The sequence below is a fragment of the Rana temporaria genome, chromosome 2 (genome assembly GCF_905171775.1).
Source record: "Rana temporaria chromosome 2, aRanTem1.1, whole genome shotgun sequence".
Taxonomy (NCBI): Eukaryota; Metazoa; Chordata; class Amphibia; order Anura; family Ranidae; genus Rana; species Rana temporaria.
This window is the reverse complement of record NC_053490.1, coordinates 239831983-239850951: the sequence shown is the minus strand read 5'-3', so window position 1 is coordinate 239850951 and position 18969 is coordinate 239831983. Positions and strand designations below refer to the sequence as shown.

The 18969-nt window shown below is 47.4% G+C and overlaps 1 protein-coding gene across 4 annotated transcripts in view; it reads left to right on the top strand.

The window, feature by feature from the left end:
- Nucleotides 1-18969, top strand: part of NF1 (neurofibromin 1) — a 317171-nt gene that overhangs the window by 189538 nt on the left and 108664 nt on the right. Inside the window, exon 36 of one of the 4 annotated variants that reach the window (XM_040336669.1) lies at nt 18452-18682. The exons of the other annotated variants lie outside the window; for them this stretch is intronic. Coding sequence (XP_040192603.1) covers nt 18452-18467 — 16 coding nt within the window. The 3' untranslated portion in view covers nt 18468-18682. Of the gene's footprint in view, nt 1-18451; nt 18683-18969 lie in introns of those variants that run through there. 4 annotated transcript variants of the gene reach the window in all.

The window sequence follows — 18969 nt, the reverse complement described above, 5'->3', positions numbered from 1 at the left end:
TGGTAGCTCCAGCATGGCCCAGAAGGGCATGGTACTCACTCATCCTAAAGATGGTAGTGGGAGACCCTTGGACTCTTCCTCTACGGCCAGACCTGCTATCGCAAGGTCCGATCCTCCACCCTGCCTTACGGCATCTAAATTTGACGGCCTGGAAGCTGAATCCCTGATTCTCAGGGGTAGAGGTCTGTCTCAGAAAGTAGTCTCTACCCTAATCAGAGCCAGGAAACCGGTCTCTAGGGTGATTTATTACAGGGTCTGGAAGGCCTATGTAGGCTGGTGTGAGTCCAAGCGATGGCTTTCTCGCAAATTTACCATCGATAGAGTATTACGTTTTCTCCAGCTAGGAGTGGATAAAGGATTGGCATTAAGCACAATCAAAGGACAGATTTCTGCTCTGTCAGTGTGGTTTCAGCGGCCGCTGGCCACCCACTCGCTGGTTAAGACCTTCCTTCAAGGGGTCTTACGTATTAGACCTCCAGTTAAATCCCCGCTTTGTCCGTGGGATTTAAATCTTGTTCTGTCAAGTTTACAGAAACAACCGTTTGAGCCGTTGGCTGAAATTCCTTTGGTTCTACTGACAAGGAAGTTAGTATTTTTGGTTGCCATAGTTTCCGCAAGAAGAGTTTCGGAGCTAGCGGCCTTATCCTGTAAGGAACCATATCTTGTTTTTCATAAGGACAGGGTCGTTCTCCGCCCTCATCCTTCCTTCCTACCGAAGGTCATATCCAGTTTTCATTTGAACCAGGATTTGGTATTACCATCCTTCTTCCCTAAACCTACTTCCAGAAAGGAAGGGTTGCTGCATACCTTGGATATTGTCAGGGCCATGAAGGCCTATCTTAAAGCTACAAAGAAGATCCGGAAAACAGATGTGCTGTTCATTCTACCGGATGGGCCCAAGAAGGGGCAGGCAGCTGCAAAGTCCACCATTTCTAGGTGGATTAAGCAATTAATCACTCAGGCCTACGGCTTGAAAGGGTTGCCTCCTCCAGTATCATTAAAGGCTCATTCTACTAGAGCCATGGGCGCCTCCTGGGCAGCACACCACCAGATCTCTATGGCTCAAGTTTGCAAGGCGGCAACCTGGTCTTCTGTCCACACGTTTACAAAATTCTACAAGTTGGACGTAAGAAGGAATACTGATACTGCCTTCGGGCAGGCAGTGCTGCAGGCTGCAGTTTGAGACCCTCGGATTCCGGGGGCTCCTCTTTTTTGAGTTAAATTTAAAATTTAAAATTATTTTTCTCAACTAAGTTGGATTTATTATGATTTGAGTATATCTCTAAATTAAATCCTTTTGTCTTGGAGATGTTCTCCCTCCCCTCATTGTAAGCATTGCTTTGGGACATCCCATATAGTAATGAATGCCGCTCTGTGTCCCGTGATGTACGATAAAGAAAAAGAGATTTTTAATACAGCTTACCTGTAAAATCTTTTTCTTGGAGTACATCACGGGACACAGAGCTCCCACCCCTCTTTTTTGAGGACCATTTTGGGAGGCATACTGCTTGCTACAAAACTGAGGTACTCCTCCTATGGGAGGGGGTTATATAGGGAGGGGCATTTCCTGTTTGAGATTGCCAGTGTCTACACCTGAAGGTACTCCATATAACCCATATAGTAATGAATGCCGCTCTGTGTCCCGTGATGTACTCCAAGAAAAAGATTTTACAGGTAAGCTGTATTAAAAATCTCTTTATTTCCTATGCTTGTCTGTAAGCACTCGCGTCTGTCGTCTTTGTAAGTAGTTTTGCTTTTGTTTTATCTTACAATTAAACACTTATACAGAGAGCACTAGATTGTCTTCATTTATGTTTCATATGCATGTTGGAGACAAAGCTCAGGACCTTAATCGACACCTTTGGGAAGCTGATCGATTGGATGTTCTAAGTAGTTATACTGTGAATGAGTTGCATGCCATGTGACCTATTATAGGTCGAATCAGTGAGGTGAGAGGCCACTCTGTGTGCGGTGGAGGGATTTCTGGCCACATTTGATCCACATTGCATGCCGTCATTTTCATTGTGCCTTTTCACAATCACTTGTGGACTCTTTTTCTGCTCATGGACAATATATATTGGCGTTTATATTTACATTTATGTTGCGCTGGACTGCTTTTATTGTTATTTCTTGAGAGCTTTTTTATGAATTTACCTTGAGTGCTGGCTTGCAACTATAATTTACTGTTACATCTTTCTCTTCCATTCATGGACGGACACAGCAGCCTTTGACCTTAGGGTATTATATCCTTCCTTCCAGGAGAGACTAGGCAGAAAACAGCACTTTAAGTGTTAAAACACTTTCCTCAGTACAGCTCCTTCCAGGGGGCGTGGTCTCTCGAGTATAACCCACTCTCTGACCCAGCAGCTCCAGTTTTTTTCTGCCTATCGTCAGGAGTAGACATGGCCTTCTGCAGTCAATGTACTCAATGGATTTTTATTGCAATTTTTTTTTTCGCTTTTATTTGTTTTGTTCCTGCATTTTTGAATCCTGAGATTCTACCATCAACTGCCGACTGGGTGACAGGCTGGATCTCGATCATTGTAGTCCCCCCATGCTCGGCCATTGAGTGTGTGCCTGGCCCTCAGCTCAGCTCTGGGTCGTCCACGACATGCCCCGTTGCTCCATGGATGGCTGGGGAACTACATGATCCAGGGCACACATATGACCAGTCTCTATGGCTTTGTCACAGTGTGTCTGGCCGACAGCCATGCCAATTAGCGGACGTTGGTTCTGTCCGGAATGCCTCTAGCCGGTGTCGCAGGATGGGTAAGTAGTGGCCCCTTGCCCTGGAAGGTGGTATGGCTGGTGCTTCCATGGGGAGGTCGAATGAGGGTCCGCCCTGCTTTCCTCTCTCCCTTCCCTCCCTCCTTCCCGATGCTGGGTGGCGGCTGTAAGGGGGGGAGCCCTCCTGGGTTTTCTGTCACTACCGGGGACTGTGTACTGTGAGGTGCTGTTGTTTTTTTGTTGGGGGAGTTGCTGTATGTGCTGGGCTTTGTCTCTCTGCTGTGTCACTGTGTTTAAACGCGTGTATGGCCGCCATTTTGCCACGGACGCAGTTTACATAGGTCGGCGGCCATTTTCTTGTGGCCCGCATGCGTTTTTTTCCTGCATACGGCGACCATCTTGGAAAAGTCTTGGCCTCTAGTGCCTGAAAAATAGCGCAGCAAAAGCCCGCAAATCACTTCCTGAGGAACAGCGCCGCGCAGCAAGCACTTCTCATCGCTTCAACGAACACTACAACCGGATGGGTGGTGAGTTCCCTGGGGGCCCCCTGCTCTCTGTTTTATAGCCGGGAGGGTGACCGGTGGGTGTCTGCCTTGCAGTACTAAGGAGGCATAGGCAGTGGGTCAACGTGGAAGATGCTCCCTTTGTGGAAGAGGCTTCTACCCCAACCATGCCTGAGTTAACCCTTAGTGCCCCTGCCACCTCTGTAGAGGCAATGACGGCAGTCCTTGAGGCGTTTCTCGACAGGATTGAAGCGACAAAAAGCGCCCCCTCCCTGCGCCTGCTTCTGGGGATGTCTCTGACACAGAATCAGGCCCTGCTATTGCGTCTGACTCTGGTTCTGTCATGTCAGATGATGCAAGCTTAGCCCACGCGGACAGTGAGGATGACTCTGCTTCAGGGTCAGCGCATGACAAGGAATTTTTAGGAGCTCTTATCACTGCGGTGCGGGATACTCAAAGACTTGAGGATTTGGCGGAGGCATCGGATGTGCCGGTCCCTTTCGGGTTCCGCAAGCCACCCCGCACCGCAAAAGTGTTTCCTTGTGTTCCATATCTGGACAATTTGTTGTACAAGGAATGGGATAAGCCACAGAAAGTTTTTGCTGTTCCAAAATACTTTGCGACCCGTTATCCCTTTGAGGAGGACTTTTTAAAAACGTGGGTCTCTCCTCCGTCAGTGGAACCCCCTGTGTCCAGACTGAGTAAAGCCACCACGTTGCCTGTGGAAGGGGCTCCCGCCTTTAAGGACCCCGCAGAAAGGAGAGCGGAGGCTGTGGCCCGCTCTATTTTCACAGTAGTGGGTTCGGCAGTGAGACCGGTTTTGGCTGGGGCTCTGGTGTCGCAGACACTTACCGAACGGGCAAAGGTCTTGTTACAGGAGCTGGAGGCGCAGAATGCTTCTGAGACCTGTGTAGACCTGGCTGAACAGTTGGTTCAGGGCCTGAAGTTTGTCTGTGAGTCGGCCCTGGATATGCTCCATTTGCTCTCCAGGGCCTCCGCCTACGCGGTGGTACTACGTCGCCTTTTGTGGCTGAAGTGTTGGTCATCGGACCAGTCCTCCAAGAAGGCTTTGGTGGATTTACCCTTTAAGGGTGAACAGCTTTTTGGGGCATCCTTGGATGACATCATAAAGGATGCCACAGGTGGCAAGAGCACACTGCTCCCACACTCTGGGAAGGGCAAGGAGCCTCGCCGCAAGCAAGAGCCCTCATTTACAACCCCCAAGCGTTTTTTTCGCCCGTCCAGTGCGGCAGGAAAAAGTTTTCAAGGTGCTAAGACTCCCGCTGCAGGGCAGAAGCGCACCTGGTACCGCAAGCCTAACAAGCCTGCGGACAAACCTCCTTCCGCATGAAGGTCTGCCCCCACCCATGTCTCAATTGTAGAAATAAATGTTTGGACAGCCGCACTCTGGAAAAACCTTCTTGGTTGCCTTTTATTGATAAAAGTTATCAAACACCATACATCACAGCAAAGACAGGGTTATACAGCTGACGTTTCGCACTACAATCAGTGCTTACCCATGTCTCGGGTGGGGGGCCGGCTTTGCGAATTCGCGGCTCGGTGGAGGCCTCTACTTTCCGACAGCTGGGTTTGTGAGGTGGTTTCCTCGGGGTACAAGATAGTTTCTCTCTTGTCCACCAAACAGATCCAGCTTCCTCCGGATCGCCGGAAGGATCTGTCAGGGGCTGTCCAGGATCTACTGGTCAGGGAAGTGATTGTGCCGGTTCCCTCGATGGAACGGTTTCAGGGGTTTTACTCCAATCTGTTTGTAGTCCCCAAGAAGGAAGGGATCCGTCCAATCCTGGACCTCAAGGCCCTCAATTGTTTTGTCAAAGTGCAAAAATTCAGGATGGAGTCGATTCGCTCGGTAGTGGCAGTGCTCCATTAGGGGGACTTTATGGCGTCCTTGGATATCATGGGCGCATACCTACATGTTCCCATATGCACAAAGCACCAGAGATTTCTGCGCTTTGTGCTTGGAGAGGACCACTTTCAATTTGTGGCTCTCCCGTTCGACCTGGCCTCGGCACCACGGGTCTTCACCAAGGTGCTCGCCCCGGTTCTAGCCCTGCTGAGGCAGCGCGGGATCGCTATCGTAGGATACCTGGACGACCTTCTCCTGAGAGCTTCCTCAAGCTCAGTTAGAAGAGGATAAAAGCTTGAGAGGATGACGTGGTGCACGTGAAGCACGCACGTCTGAGGGAGGGCTTCCCCATGCTACGGGCCTGAGCTGTGAGCAGAAGACGGAAGGAGGGAGATCCGACGGCGTCTCGGCAGCAGCAGCAGCTACGATGCAGAGCTGGAGTCTGCGGAGCTGTTAGGGGCTGAGTACGCCGGACACCCGACACGCTGCTCCACGCCGCTCTCCAGGAACGACGCTCTCCAGGAACCCAGCCTCCCCCTAAACCACAGCCCCCCCCCGAGGAGAAGGTAGGCACGGTATAGTGCAGAGGAAGGCACGGGCGCCTCCATTCACAAAGCAGCCGACCGGTACACCCTCTGCCTGCCGTGATATTTGCTGCTTTTAACATCCAGCTGTGTAACAGGAAAAAAAAAAAAAAAAAAAAAAGAAGAAAATTCACCTCCCAGGTAATATCAACCCTTTGCTTATCCTTCTCCTATTAAAATGACATGGGACTAGGGAGGTAAATCTCTGTGATCAACTTGGGATTGTGCCCTGACAGCAGGATGAGGTGGTAAGATAATCAAGCATACCACTGCAATGTAAGGCTCATCCTATATGCAATTCATGCAATTTAGCCAGAGCAATTGGTTATGGTAATAGTTTGAACTAGTCTGAACTAACTTGTACAATACTGTTCTGGGCACTTTGTGAGGCTCAGCCGCCCAGAACCCATTAAGATACAACTTATAACCATTACACAGTCTGTCTCTGAATGCATCATAAGAAGTAAAAATCCACGGACGGTTAATTTGTATATTAATAATATCCCATAAATATTGAGGACATCAGCAAGGGGGTGCGGCTGTAAGGGCCCCGGCTGACTAGAGACATTATATCCCCCTTGGTGCCAAATACCGTCAAAACACAACGGGTAGGACCTGAAGCACGGGTGGAGATATTGGCGCCATTCATTTACTTATTTATTTAATCTTTCCAGCTGTTTGTCCCCCACCCCCCACCATTTGACTGTGTGTCCACGTTCTGAGCACTGTCTGGTTTATGATATTGGTTCAGTGGGGGGTAAAACTTCCCCACTGAAGCACGCATGTGCGTGGGAAGATCTCCCTTGTCCATAGCTTGAGAAATGGGAGATGACCCCGTGGCCCTCTAAAGCGTCAGTGTATCCCCCAGAAGGTGAGGTTAAAGCTGCTTGGTATTATCCTCCCTTCCCAAATTAATATAAAACCATCGCCTAAAAAAAAAAAAAAAAAAATAAAAAAAAAAGGGGGGGCGGGGAGGCGACCACCTGCTGTTCAAACTGGGGAAACGTATCAGAGGGACAAAGAAATACAATATGAATAAGTCTACGAGGGGGGCCGCCCCAAAAAACCCCAAAGATAATCCCCCCACCAGTACGATCAGGCACTACATGACATCTGAGGGGAGTTCCAAGAGCCCAGGCCTGTCAAAAAAAACTGAAAAAACTAGTACAACTAAAAAGGGTGTAGGGGGGGCAGTCACCCCAATCACGGACACCTCAATAGAAAGTGAACACGAGGTTAGTCAAAAGGACGACCCCAGACTGGACACTCATATCCCCACAAGGGGGGAACTGGATGGGATGTTAGGAAGAGTGGAAACAGCGATAAAAGAAGAAATTAGCGCATTAAGAAAGGATTTATTCCATTTGTTGGAACGGGTGGAGGAAGTGGAAAAAAAAATGGAAAAACAGGATTTAGAATTAATGGACCTAAAAATCCAACATCAGACGACGAAACAAAACCAGAGGTGGTTACAATACCGACTAGAGGACCAAGAGAACCGTAACAGAAGACAAAATTTAAGGGTGCGATCTATTAAGGAGGAGAAAGGGGAAGACCTGAGAAAAATTCTTAACGACCTATTCCTCCCCCTCCTCGATAACGGCACGGAGGGCTCCCTCAAAATGGAACGTGTACATCGTGTAGGAAAGATGAGAGAGGGAGAAGGTAGATGGCCTAGGGACATTATTGTGAGGTTCAGACATTTCGAAGACAAAGATGAGATCTGGACAAAACTCAGGAGAAAGGCCCCCTTACGCTATGACGGGACTGAAATTCAGATCTTCACGGACTTGGCTTGGGAGACTCTGGCCAGGAGAAGATCTCTCAAACCTCTCCCGGAACAGATGCGCCAGCTTAATATTAAGTATCAATGGGGTTTCCCGGCATGTCTGATCGGCCGTAAAGAAGGGATTTCTGCAAAGTTGATATTTCCTGAGGACTTGGTAGGGTTTTGTCGCAAATTGGACATGCCGGTGTTGGAGATCCCAGGTTGGGATGAATAGTTCATTTGATACAGACCGCCTCCTCAAGCGGTGTAACGAAGGTTGAGTTAGGATGATCAAGGGGGAAGGGGGGGTAAGGGGGGAAGGAGGGAGGGGGGGGACTGAGATTGAGAAGGGGAGTAAGGAGGCCAGGTCCGTACCCTACCCATGTAAGATCAACCCCCAGAAGAATACCTCGGGGGGGGAAATGGGAGGGAGGGATGGTTTGGAGGCTCTACCTCATCCATGAGAACCGACGGGTAGGGGAGATCGAGGATCCCTACGGTTCAGAGGCGATGGATAGGCCTAGGTGGGGGGGGGGACATGGGAAGGGGGGGAGGGAGGGAAAGGGGGGCGGGAAGGGGATCATGGCTCCCAGGATCTACCTGTAAAGTCCTTTGTGTCAAAGGAGGTGATTTAGTTATTAGAAATGACAGAGGTAAAATTTCTATCCTATAATGTAAAGGGACTAAACTCAGTAGGAAAAAGATTAAAGGTCTTAGCAGAGATCGAACAACTTAGAGCGGATATAGTCTTTATCCAGGAATCCCACTTGACTCTGGATACAAACATCAAGCTCTACTCCTCGGCATACCCTATTTGGTTCTACGCTGACTCCATTTCGAAACGCGCAAGGGGAGTAGCGATTGGGTTCATAAGAGGGTTTGGGTATACCTTGGAGGCAAGGTTGTCGGATCCAGAAGGGAGATTCCTGTTTCTTAAATTAAGAATCGATAATATTATGTACACATTAGCTAACATATACGCCCCAAACGTACGTCCAACTCAATATTTAAACAAAATCCTGGGAAAACTGAATAATTTTGCCGAGGGTTTTATAATCCTGATGGGTGATTTAAATTTTGTTTTGAACCCAACTGATGATAGTACGTCCCGCGGGAGGGACACAGAGAGTGGGCATCTGCAGAGAATTAAACATAAGCTCCAGGAATGTCAACTAGTGGATGTTTGGCGAATTAACCATCCAAAAGAACATAACTACACGTTTTTCTCCCCCCCCCCCACGGGACGTACTCTAGAATCGACTACATCCTAGCGGACCACAGGCTGATTGACTCAATCATGGAGACGGAAATTGGAATTATGACTGTATCAGACCATGCTCCGGTCTCTATGAAAATTATTTTAGCTAGACAAAGGAGTCAGCGGCCGATGTGGCGCCTGGATGACAGCCTGATCCATGAGGAAGGTGGGGGAAGCAGGGTGGAGGCAGAATTAAAACAATTTTTCCTTAGGAATGATACAGAGGGTATTACTAGCGCAACCCTTTGGGAGACGCACAAAGCGTACATTAGAGGGATTTTAATCGCTGAGGACGCAAAAAAAAAAAACGAGAGAAAAAGAAATACTATTACCCTGAGGAAAGAGATATAGACCTTAGAACGCGAACATAAAGCGCAGGGACTTAAAGAGACTTACCATAAACTAATTTTAAAAAGAGATTTACTTAAAGAGATCATGGAACAAGAAGCAAGGTTTAAACTAAACTGTATATCCAAAGAGAGATATATATGGGGAAACAAACCAAGTAAACTTTTAGCTAAAATGGCCCAAAAAAAGAAAGCCAGGAATTATATCGAGAAAGTCAAGGGTAAAAATGGGGAATTAGTTTATGCAACTAGCGATATTGCGGATACTTTTAAAAAATATTATGAGGACTTATACACTATAAAACACCCAAGACGGCAGGAAGGGGAAAGGGAGACTGAGACACGTGCGTTCCTTGATAATGCAGGACTTCCTAGATTAGAGGAGATGGAAAGCCTTACCATCGATCGCCCCATAACTGAGGAAGAAATAAAAAGGGCCATAAACTCCACTAAGGGTGGAAAGAGTCCGGGGCCAGACGGGTTTTCCACCTTCTACTACAAGAGATTTAGTAACATTCTGATACCGAGGCTGTGTAAATATTTTAACGGACTGGGGTCGGAATTTGAAACTAGCAGGGGAGCTACAGCGGCAGTGGTCGCAATAATATTAAAGGAAGGCAAGGATAGCTCTCTCTGTTCGGGATACAGACCTATTTCTCTGTTAAATACAGATATTAAACTCTTTGCAAAAATTCTGGCGGACCGCCTGAAAGGGGTTATGCACTTATTGGTGCACCCCGACCAGGTAGGCTTTGTCCCCAACAGAGAGGGCAAAGACAACAGCCTAAGGGCAATCCTTTTACTCCAGACCATAAGGCAGAATGAGCCCCCAGGTCTACTCCTGTCAGTCGATGCCGAAAAAGCATTTGACAGGGTAGACTGGGGGCTCATGATGGAAACCCTCACCGTGATGGGAATAGGAAGCAGGATGTCCAGCTGGATAAAAACACTATATCACCACCCTACCGCACAAATAAAAATCAATGGCTCTCTATCAGAATCTTTTGTGATGAAAAACGGGACAAGGCAGGGATGTCCATTATCCCCCCTCCTCTTTATTCTATCCTTAGAGCCGTTGCTGGCCACCATTCGCAACGATTCGGACATCAACGGAGTGAGAGTGGAAGGGGAGGAACATAAACTATCGGCCTTTGCCGACGATATACTATTTTACGTAACCAACCCAGTTAAATCTATCCCCAACCTCACCAGAGTATTGCAACAATACGGCGCTATCTCCAATTTTAAAATTAACGTAACCAAATCAGAGATCTTGAATATTAATTTAAATAAAAGAGAGATAAATTCGGTTAAGGAAGTATGCGCGTACCCTTGGACCAAAGAACTCAAGTACCTAGGAATAAAACTGGCTAATACAATACAGAAGATGTACAAAATTAACTATATCCCCTTATTAAATGAGATCAAGAACGAATTAAAAAAAACGATAAATAAACCCATATCTTGGTTTGGACGCATAAATATGTTAAAGATGGTGGTAGTCCCCAAGATCCTCTATAAATTTTTATTACTCCCAATTGCTCTTCCTCAGCAGTTTCTGAGAATCCTCAACACCCTGTTACTAAATTATGTGTGGAAAAATAAAAAACACAGACTATCCCTCTCCATAATAAAACAGGGTAAGCCACTTGGCGGCCTGGGAGTCCCGGACATTAAAAGTTACTACAAGGCGGCGGTCCTATCGCGGGCGGTAGAGTGGGCGAGGGATAGGATAGACAAAAGGTGGGTACAAATAGAGAAGGCGCTAACAAACAATAATCTGAAAAATCTTATTTGGATCCCTGCACAATACAGAGCACTAGATCACAAAACACACGATATAACACGAGACACTTTAAGAATGTGGGATAGGACGCAGGCACAATTAGAAGGGAAATTTAATTCCCCATTAATGAATCTAAAAGAAAACCCTTACTTCCCACCCGGGGAAAAAAAAATAGGGGGGAATTGGATAAGGAGAAGCACAGTGCACTTGGGTGATATTATAAAAAACGGAGAGATAATGACCTATGGAGATTTGAAAGCCAAAACGGATTGTTGGAATCTGAATAGGTGGCATTATCTCCAGTTGACTCACTTTGTGCGGCACCTCCCCCGTCCATTACGGACGGAGGCGGAGCTGACTTCACTGGAGAAAATTTGTAAATCTACAAATTCGAGGGGCACCATTACTAAATTGTACGGGTTACTGGTTAAATTGGGATCTCGGGGTGAAGCACCTTTTATAGACAAATGGGAAAGAGAGTTGGGGGTTATGAGGGGGGCAAATACTGTTTCAAGGATTACTCAATTAATTCACACTTCCGCGATAGATATACGGACAGCTGAAGTAAATTATAAGTGCCTTTCAGGATGGTATATTACCCCTGATAAGGTAAATAAATTCAAAGTAGGTTATACCGCAGACTGCTGGAGGGGTTGCCTAGAAAGAGGAACGATGGCCCATATATGGTGGCATTGCCCTAAAATTCAAACGTATTGGGACATAATACTGAGCCAAATAAAGATTATTACGGGAGAGGAGATCAAGAAAGACCCATGGGCCGTCCTCTTCCATTGCAGCCAAGAAGGCGTAAAAAAATACAAGCAGTCCCTACTCCCTCACCTTTTAAACGCTGCCAAGAGACTTATCCCTAAAAAGTGGCAGGAGACGGAAAGCCCACATATTTGGAGTTGGATAGATGCAGTGGAGGAAACATATAGACTAGAGGAGCTAAGGGATGGATATCTGGAGAGGAGTACCGAACATAGGGAGAAATGGGGAAAATGGAAGGAATATAAAAAAACATGGAGCTACGCGGAGAGAGTAAGGGTATGACTACGCGGGGATGTTGCCATTCTCTGCTCCCTCTTGCATTTCTGTTTAGTAAGACATAGCACTTCCCTCCCCCCCCGCATCTCTCCTAGCTGTGTTTGACCTACTCTTCTCCATATCTCTACCTTTTCTTTGGCCGAATAAATGAGGTCAACCTCTTTATTCAATACTTACTTTATGGTACTGTTTATTCATAGGACGGGCAGGAGACTCCTGGGAGCCATGAGGGGAGGGAGGGGGGGTGTAATTATCCAAATATATTTATACAAATATATTTAAAAAAAAAAAAAAAAAGACAGTGAACAGAGTATATACCACACATGATGCAAACCGTAAATAGAGACGTAAGAAGCTTCGGATCATGAGTCGGTCTCTAGTATATTGGAATTAAGCTGAGGTGGTCAAAGAAAAAAAGAAAAAAAAAAAAAAAAAAAGAAGAGGATAAAAATGGTAAAGCTGCGTTGCAAAATGAAGAATCAACATAAACAATCAATTATGCTGTGTATAGTGCACACAGATCACCAGTGCAATCTAGTTAAAAAATGCAAGTGAAAAAAGTGCAAAGTCCATATAAAAAGGGATGTATCACAGAGAAATTCAAAGGTGACAGAAAGTTCTCCGAATGAGTGACAAAGATGTCCAGATAATATCCTGTGAATCTGTATAGCAGATGAGAGTATCCTCCACCACTTAAGTTCTAGCTGAAGAGGATGTGTCCATCACGTGTCACTCTCTGAGAGTTCGGCTGGCTTCTGAATATCCAGAAGTCAGTGTTGGTACCGTCTCAGCGGCTGGAATACCTGGGGCTATAGTCCTGGATTCCTCGGAGGCGAGAGTTTTTCTCCCCACGGAGAAACTTCAGACACTACAATCTGCGGTGCAGCGGTTGTTGACCCAGAAGTGGTCGCCCCGTTTCTGCATGAGGGTTCTGGGTCTGATGTTGGCCTCTTTCGAGGCAGTCCCGTATGCCCAATTCCACACTCTGGTGCTACAGAAGGAAATTCTGTCTCGATGGGACAAGCTCCCTTCGTCTCTGGATTACCAGATTCAGGTGAGTCAAGTCCTCCCTGGTGTGGTGGCTGACGTCTCCGGTGCTTCGGACCGGGAAGACGTTTCTGCTGTGCCATTGGACAGTGGTCACGACGGATGCCAGCCAGACACCCCTGGGGGGTGTTTGGGGCACCCAGTTAGCCCAGGGGCGCTGGACTCAGGAGGAGTCCCGCCTTCCAATCAATGTACTGGAGCACCGAGCAATCAAGTTTTGCCTTGCCAGGTGGTCCCTGGATCTGCAGGACCGTCCGTCCGGTCAGGATCCAGTCCGACAACGCCACGGCCGTGGCCTACGTCAATCATCAGGGAGGCATACAGAGCTCAGCTGCAGCGATGAAAGTCGCGCACATCCTTCTGTGGGCCGAAAAGGTCCGTTCCGGCTCTGTCGGCCGTGTACATTCCGGGAGTACAGAATTGGCAAGCCGACTACCTAAGTCAGCAAACACTAGACCAAGGAGAGTGGTCACTTCACCCAGAGGTGTTTCAGAGTCTGTTCCGAAAGTGGGGCACTCCAGACGTGGACCTCCTGGTGTCCCGTCTCAATCGGAAGGTGGCACGGTTCGTGGCCAGGTCAAAGGACCCAAGTGCGGACGCGTCAGACGCGTTGGTGGCACCTTGGGGTCACTATCACCTAATCTACGTCTTCCCTCCTCTGAATCTTCTTCCTCGCCTGCTGCGCAGAGTGGAAGCCGAGGGGATTCCAACAATCCGCCCCGGATTGGCCTCGCCGCTCCTGGTACGCGGACCTCGTGCGTCTGGTGGCAGACGTCCCTTGGCGTCTACTCCTGAGAGAAGATCTTCTGTCGCAGGGTCCGATATTCCACCCTGCTTTACAGTCGCTGGCTTTAACGGCGTGGCTGTTGAGAGCCAGGTACTGAAGGACCGTGGCCTGTCAGGCTCAGTGATCTCTACCATGCTGCGTGCACGGAAGTCTACTTCACAAAAGATTTACCATTGTACGTGGAAGGCCTACATCTCTGTGTGAAGAGATGAAATGGCACCCCCGTACATACGTGGTGTCCCGGATTCTGCTGTTCTTTCAGCGTGGAGTGGATCAGGCACTCGCCTTAAGTATGGTTAAGAGTCAGATTTCGGCTCTAGCTGTTTACTTTCAGCGACCCTTGGCGGCGCACTCCCTGGTGCGTACGTTTTGTGCAGGGGGTCCGGCATGTGGCCCCTCCTGTGCGTCCTCCACTGCCCCCATGGGACCTGAATTTAGTCCTCTCGGTGCTTCAAGACGCTCCCTTTGAGGACATTCGAAAAAGATCCCTTTTGTTGACTCTATCACAGAAGGTGTTTTTTCTGGTAGCAATTACCTCAGTCAGACGGGTGTCTGAACTGGCGGCCTTGTCCTGCAAGGCTCCCTACTTGGTCATCGCAAGGATAAGGTGGTGCTGCGGCTGCAGCCGTCTTTTCTCCCAAAGGTCGTTTCGGCTTTTCACATTAATGAGGACATTGTGTTACCATCCTTATGTCCTTGGCCGAAAAACCCGAAGGAGGCCACTTTGCATTCCCTAGATGTGGTTCGGGCCCTACGGGTGTACTTATCTGCTACGGCTCCGTTCCGGAAGTCGGACTCACTGTTTGTGTCTGGCCCTAAAAAAGGTCTGGCGGTCTCGTCGGCCACCATTTCTAGGTGGATCAGGCAGGTTGTGCTTCAGGCCTATGCCCTGAAGGCGGCGGGCGCCTCCTTTTCAGGTTACGGCGCATTCGACCAGGGCGATCGGTGCCTCTTGGGCTTTCCTTCATCAAGCGTCTGTGTTACAGGTGTGTAAGGCAGCGACCTGGTCGTCAATCCACACCTTCTCAAAATTTTACAATGTGGATGTGAGTGCATCTTCGGATGCCTCCTTCGGCCGCAAGGTGTTACAGGCGGCAGTTTAAGGTTGGAGTTCCTCCGTTGAGAAACTCCGGTTTTGTTTGGGGTGTAGCTTGGTTTGCTGTGTTGTTTCCCCCCCTCAAATTTTTTTGACACTGCTTGGGGACGTTCCTAAGGTCAAAGGCTGCTGTGTCCATCCATGAACGGAAGAGAAAATAGGATTTTTGTACTCACCATAAAATACATTTCTCTGAGTTCATGGACGGACACAGCACCCACCCCTCCTTTTGTTTGTACTGCTTGTTACGAACTGGAGATGCTGAGTCAGAGAGTGGGTTATACCCGAGGGACCATTCCCCCTGGGAGGAGCTGTACTGAGGAAAGTGTTTTAACACTTAAAGTGCTGTTTTCTGCCTAGTCTCTCCTGGAAGGAAGGATATAATACCCTAAGGTCAAAGGCTGCTGTGTCCGTCCATGAACTCAGAGAAATGGATTTTACGGTGAGTACAAAAATCCTATTTTTTCAGCGCTGAATTATTTTCCTATTTACGGTTTCATAAAAAAGCCATTGCATACAATATTAAAAGCAAAGTCGAATGAACCCTGTGGGTTTTTTCAGTATTTAGGGTGGACAAGTCCGTTCCCACCCACAGTGTCTGGGCCTGGCATTTGCAACCTAGGAAACCAGAGCTGCATCATGGGAGGAACGGGAGGAAGTTGCAGGCATTGTAGAATTAAGTGAACCCAATTCTTTACCCATTGTATGAAAAAAGTACAGGTCCACGTTTTGGTAATTGGTCTGCTAGTTACTGAATGTACTTTGTCCATTCATTGTTTTTTCACTACTATTTCTGTTTTTATGTTGTACAATTATTGCTTTTACAGGCATATCTTTTTCACATTGTGAATTATATTCTTTTTTTTTTTTTTTTCAAGTGAATTATATTCTTATGTCTCCTGAAGTAAAGTTTTAACTGATGTCTGAATTTTAGAATATTTCAAGTGTTTTTTCAGGTGTTATTGAGCGTTTTTTTTTATTTTTAGCGGATTTGTAAATATAGGTAGTTTTAACAGGCGTTTTTCATTTAGGCGTTTTTGCTGTGGCCAATAAAAAGCTGTGTAAGTTGTGGAGGGGAGCTGCTGTTTGAGCTGAAACACGTGTAAAAAAAAAAAGCAAATTTATTACTGTTCAGGCCTTTTTCCATTTGAAATCTATGGGGACAAAAAATGCTCAAATCTGCCTGAAAAGTAGCCCATGTACTTTTTTGAGCGACAGGCATTTTGCTACTGGCGATAAAACCCTCAAATGTGAACAGGGGCCATTGAAATGAATGGCATTTTGCTTGCTGAGCATCAAGCTGAAGTGTGACCAGGGTCTGAAATATGTTCTTGGTAGAAGTTACACCAAATATGTGAGCAATTTATCTCATAAAAATGGCTCTCTTATGAATATTTTTTATTAAATTGTTTTTGTTATTTTAGGGGTGTGAATATAAGTGTTGGTAAGAATTTTTTTTTTTCATAACATAGGTTTGGTTCCCTTTACAGTGGAAAAGGGCTAGAACCACAATTGTCATTTTATGATTTCCTTGTAAAGATTTCCCTCACTTTATGATCTGGAAAAAAAAAATCACCCAGGTTGAGGGAATATGTTCCATATAGGGAATGGACGGCTATAAAACACTGATGTATGTACTAACCCTTCCATGCTGTACTCAAATAGTTTTGTGTTGCCATTGATATTTCCCATTTTGTCTGTCCTTGTGACAGGAGCACAGGACACATGGGTAGGTCCCTAGCAAGGGGCAAAGTCCACTGTTAAATTATAGTACTACTGTGTAGTAAAGTGAAACTTGTAGTTGGGAAATGTAAAAAAAAAATTATAACCTAAAAAAAATAGTTTCATCAGCATGCAACAAAAGCCAAGGAGCCTTCAAGTTAGCCTAGTCATCATTTTGTTCGAAAGGAATATGCACTTCAAATTTTGTTTCCATGATTTTCCACTGTGCATAGTGTATTTTTAAAGTGATATTAAAGCGGATCTCCACTCTAAAGTGGAGTCCCGCTGATCGGCACCCTCCCCCCTCCGGTGTCACATTTGACACCTTTCAGGGGGGAGGGGGGTGCAGATACCTGTCTACAGACAGGTATCTGCACCCACTTCCGGCCCTACGATGTGGGAAAAAGGCGGGTTTTTCCCTTGCTTCCCGTCCGTCCCCCGTTGTATGCTGGGAACACTCGGCTCCCAGCACACAGCGGGAGCCAATCGGCGGGCGCAGCGCGACTCGCGCATGCGCCGTAGGGAACCGGGTAGTGAAGCCGGAGCGCTTCACTTCCTGGTTCCCTCACCGTGGATGGAGGGGGGAGCAGCAGGGTGACGAGCGATCGGCTCGTCATCTGCTGCGATCGGCGCTGGACTCCAGGACAGGTAAGTGTCCTTATATTAAAAGTCAGCAGCTGCAGTATTTGTAGCTGCTGGCTTTTAATATATTTTTTTAGTGGCACATCCGCTTTAAAGGTTCAGATTTTAAAAAAGCAAAAAAACAAACATGTCATACTTACCTGCTCTATGCGCCAATGCTCCTCTTCTTGTGTCCCCCGCTGGCACTCCTGGCTCCTCCCCCTTGACCAGTGCCCCCATAGCAAGGCCACTTGCTATGGGGATACAGGTGCTTGCTTGCTCCCAAGTCCTGCTCTATGCATCCTTAAAATGCACGTAACTTCAGCTTGGCCCGCCCCAACTCTTTTTTTTTTTTTGTTGACTCACTGGCTATGATTGACAGCCAATGGCTCCAGCTGCTGTCTCAGCCAATAAAAGGGAGTATCGTGACAGCCAAGGCTCTTGTGCACTTTACTGGATTGAGAGTGAGCTCACGTGAGTATTAAGTGGGGGGAGCAGCACACAGTTTTTTTGTTTTACCTTCATGCATGAAGGTAAACAACCTTCAGTCTTTACGACCACTTTAAAGGAAAAGTCCAGCCTGAACTCGTTTGGCTGGGCTTCTCCTATGGGTCACAAGTGTGCAATTCATTTTGAGCTAAAGTCCACTCTCTGACATCACAGAAATCAGTCCAGGCACCGTGTCATGACAAAGTCTGGATCCACCAGGTGGCAGTAACCCCCTGAGATGGCCGCTCCCCCCTCCACAGCTCAGCACTCCAGTGAGCATGGGGGGGGGGGGGCAGAGCCAAGAGCTGTGAGAACCGAGCCATCAGCGGTGTTTGAACGCTCAGTTCTCAGTGTAGAGGGGACAGATGCAACATCCACCTAGGTAAGTATGATGGGGAACACCCCCCCCCCCAATCCCCATACTTTTCTTTTAATGTTCTAATGTCAGATTTGGCATAGTGACTAACATGCAGCACTGTGGTTGTAAATCGAGTCAGATCAGGCAGTTGGCTACCTTTTTAAGAGTCAAATTTTCTTGTAGGTGTCCTTTGGGTATTTGGGTGCAGATCCAAGGAAAAGAAAATCTGGAAACTTAGTGGTTTTAAAGGTAGAAGGCATTTTGCCCTTAATGCATTTTATGCATTAAGGTAAAAAAAAAAAAAAAAAAACCTGCGTGCAGATCACCCCCCCTTTCTCTCTCGCCCCCCCATATACTTACCTGAGCCCATTCTCAATCCAACACTGCCCAAGAGCAGCAGTTCTCTCTCCCCTCACATGGCAGATTGATTGCTTTTGGTTTCTGCAGCTGTCAAATGCTGTGATGGGGCGAGGACGAGCAGCACTGTCTCTGTCAACGAGATCGAGCCTGCAGTTGTGCGACAATAGGAAACTGCTTCCATTGGTGGCATACCCGAAAAGAGGCGGAGCCAAGAGTAATAGCCGGGGACCCAAGAAGGTGGATTTAGGCTGCTGTTTGCAAAACCATTGCATGGAGCAGGTCAGTATCGCATTGTTATTTAAAAAAAATAGAAATTGCAAACACTTTAAAGCGGATGTGCCACTAAACAAATATATTAAAAGCCAGCAGCTACAAATACTGCAGCTGCTGACTTTTAATATAAGGACACTTACCTGTCCTGGAGTCCAGCGGTGATCGCAGCAGATGACGAGCCGATCGCTCGTCTCTCTGCTGCTCCCCCCTCCATCCACGGTGAGGGAACCAGGAAGTGAAGCGCTCCGGCTTCACTGCCCGGTTCCCTACGGCGCATGCGCGAGTCGCGCTGCGCCCGCCGATTGGCTCCCGCTGTGTGCTGGGAGCCGAGT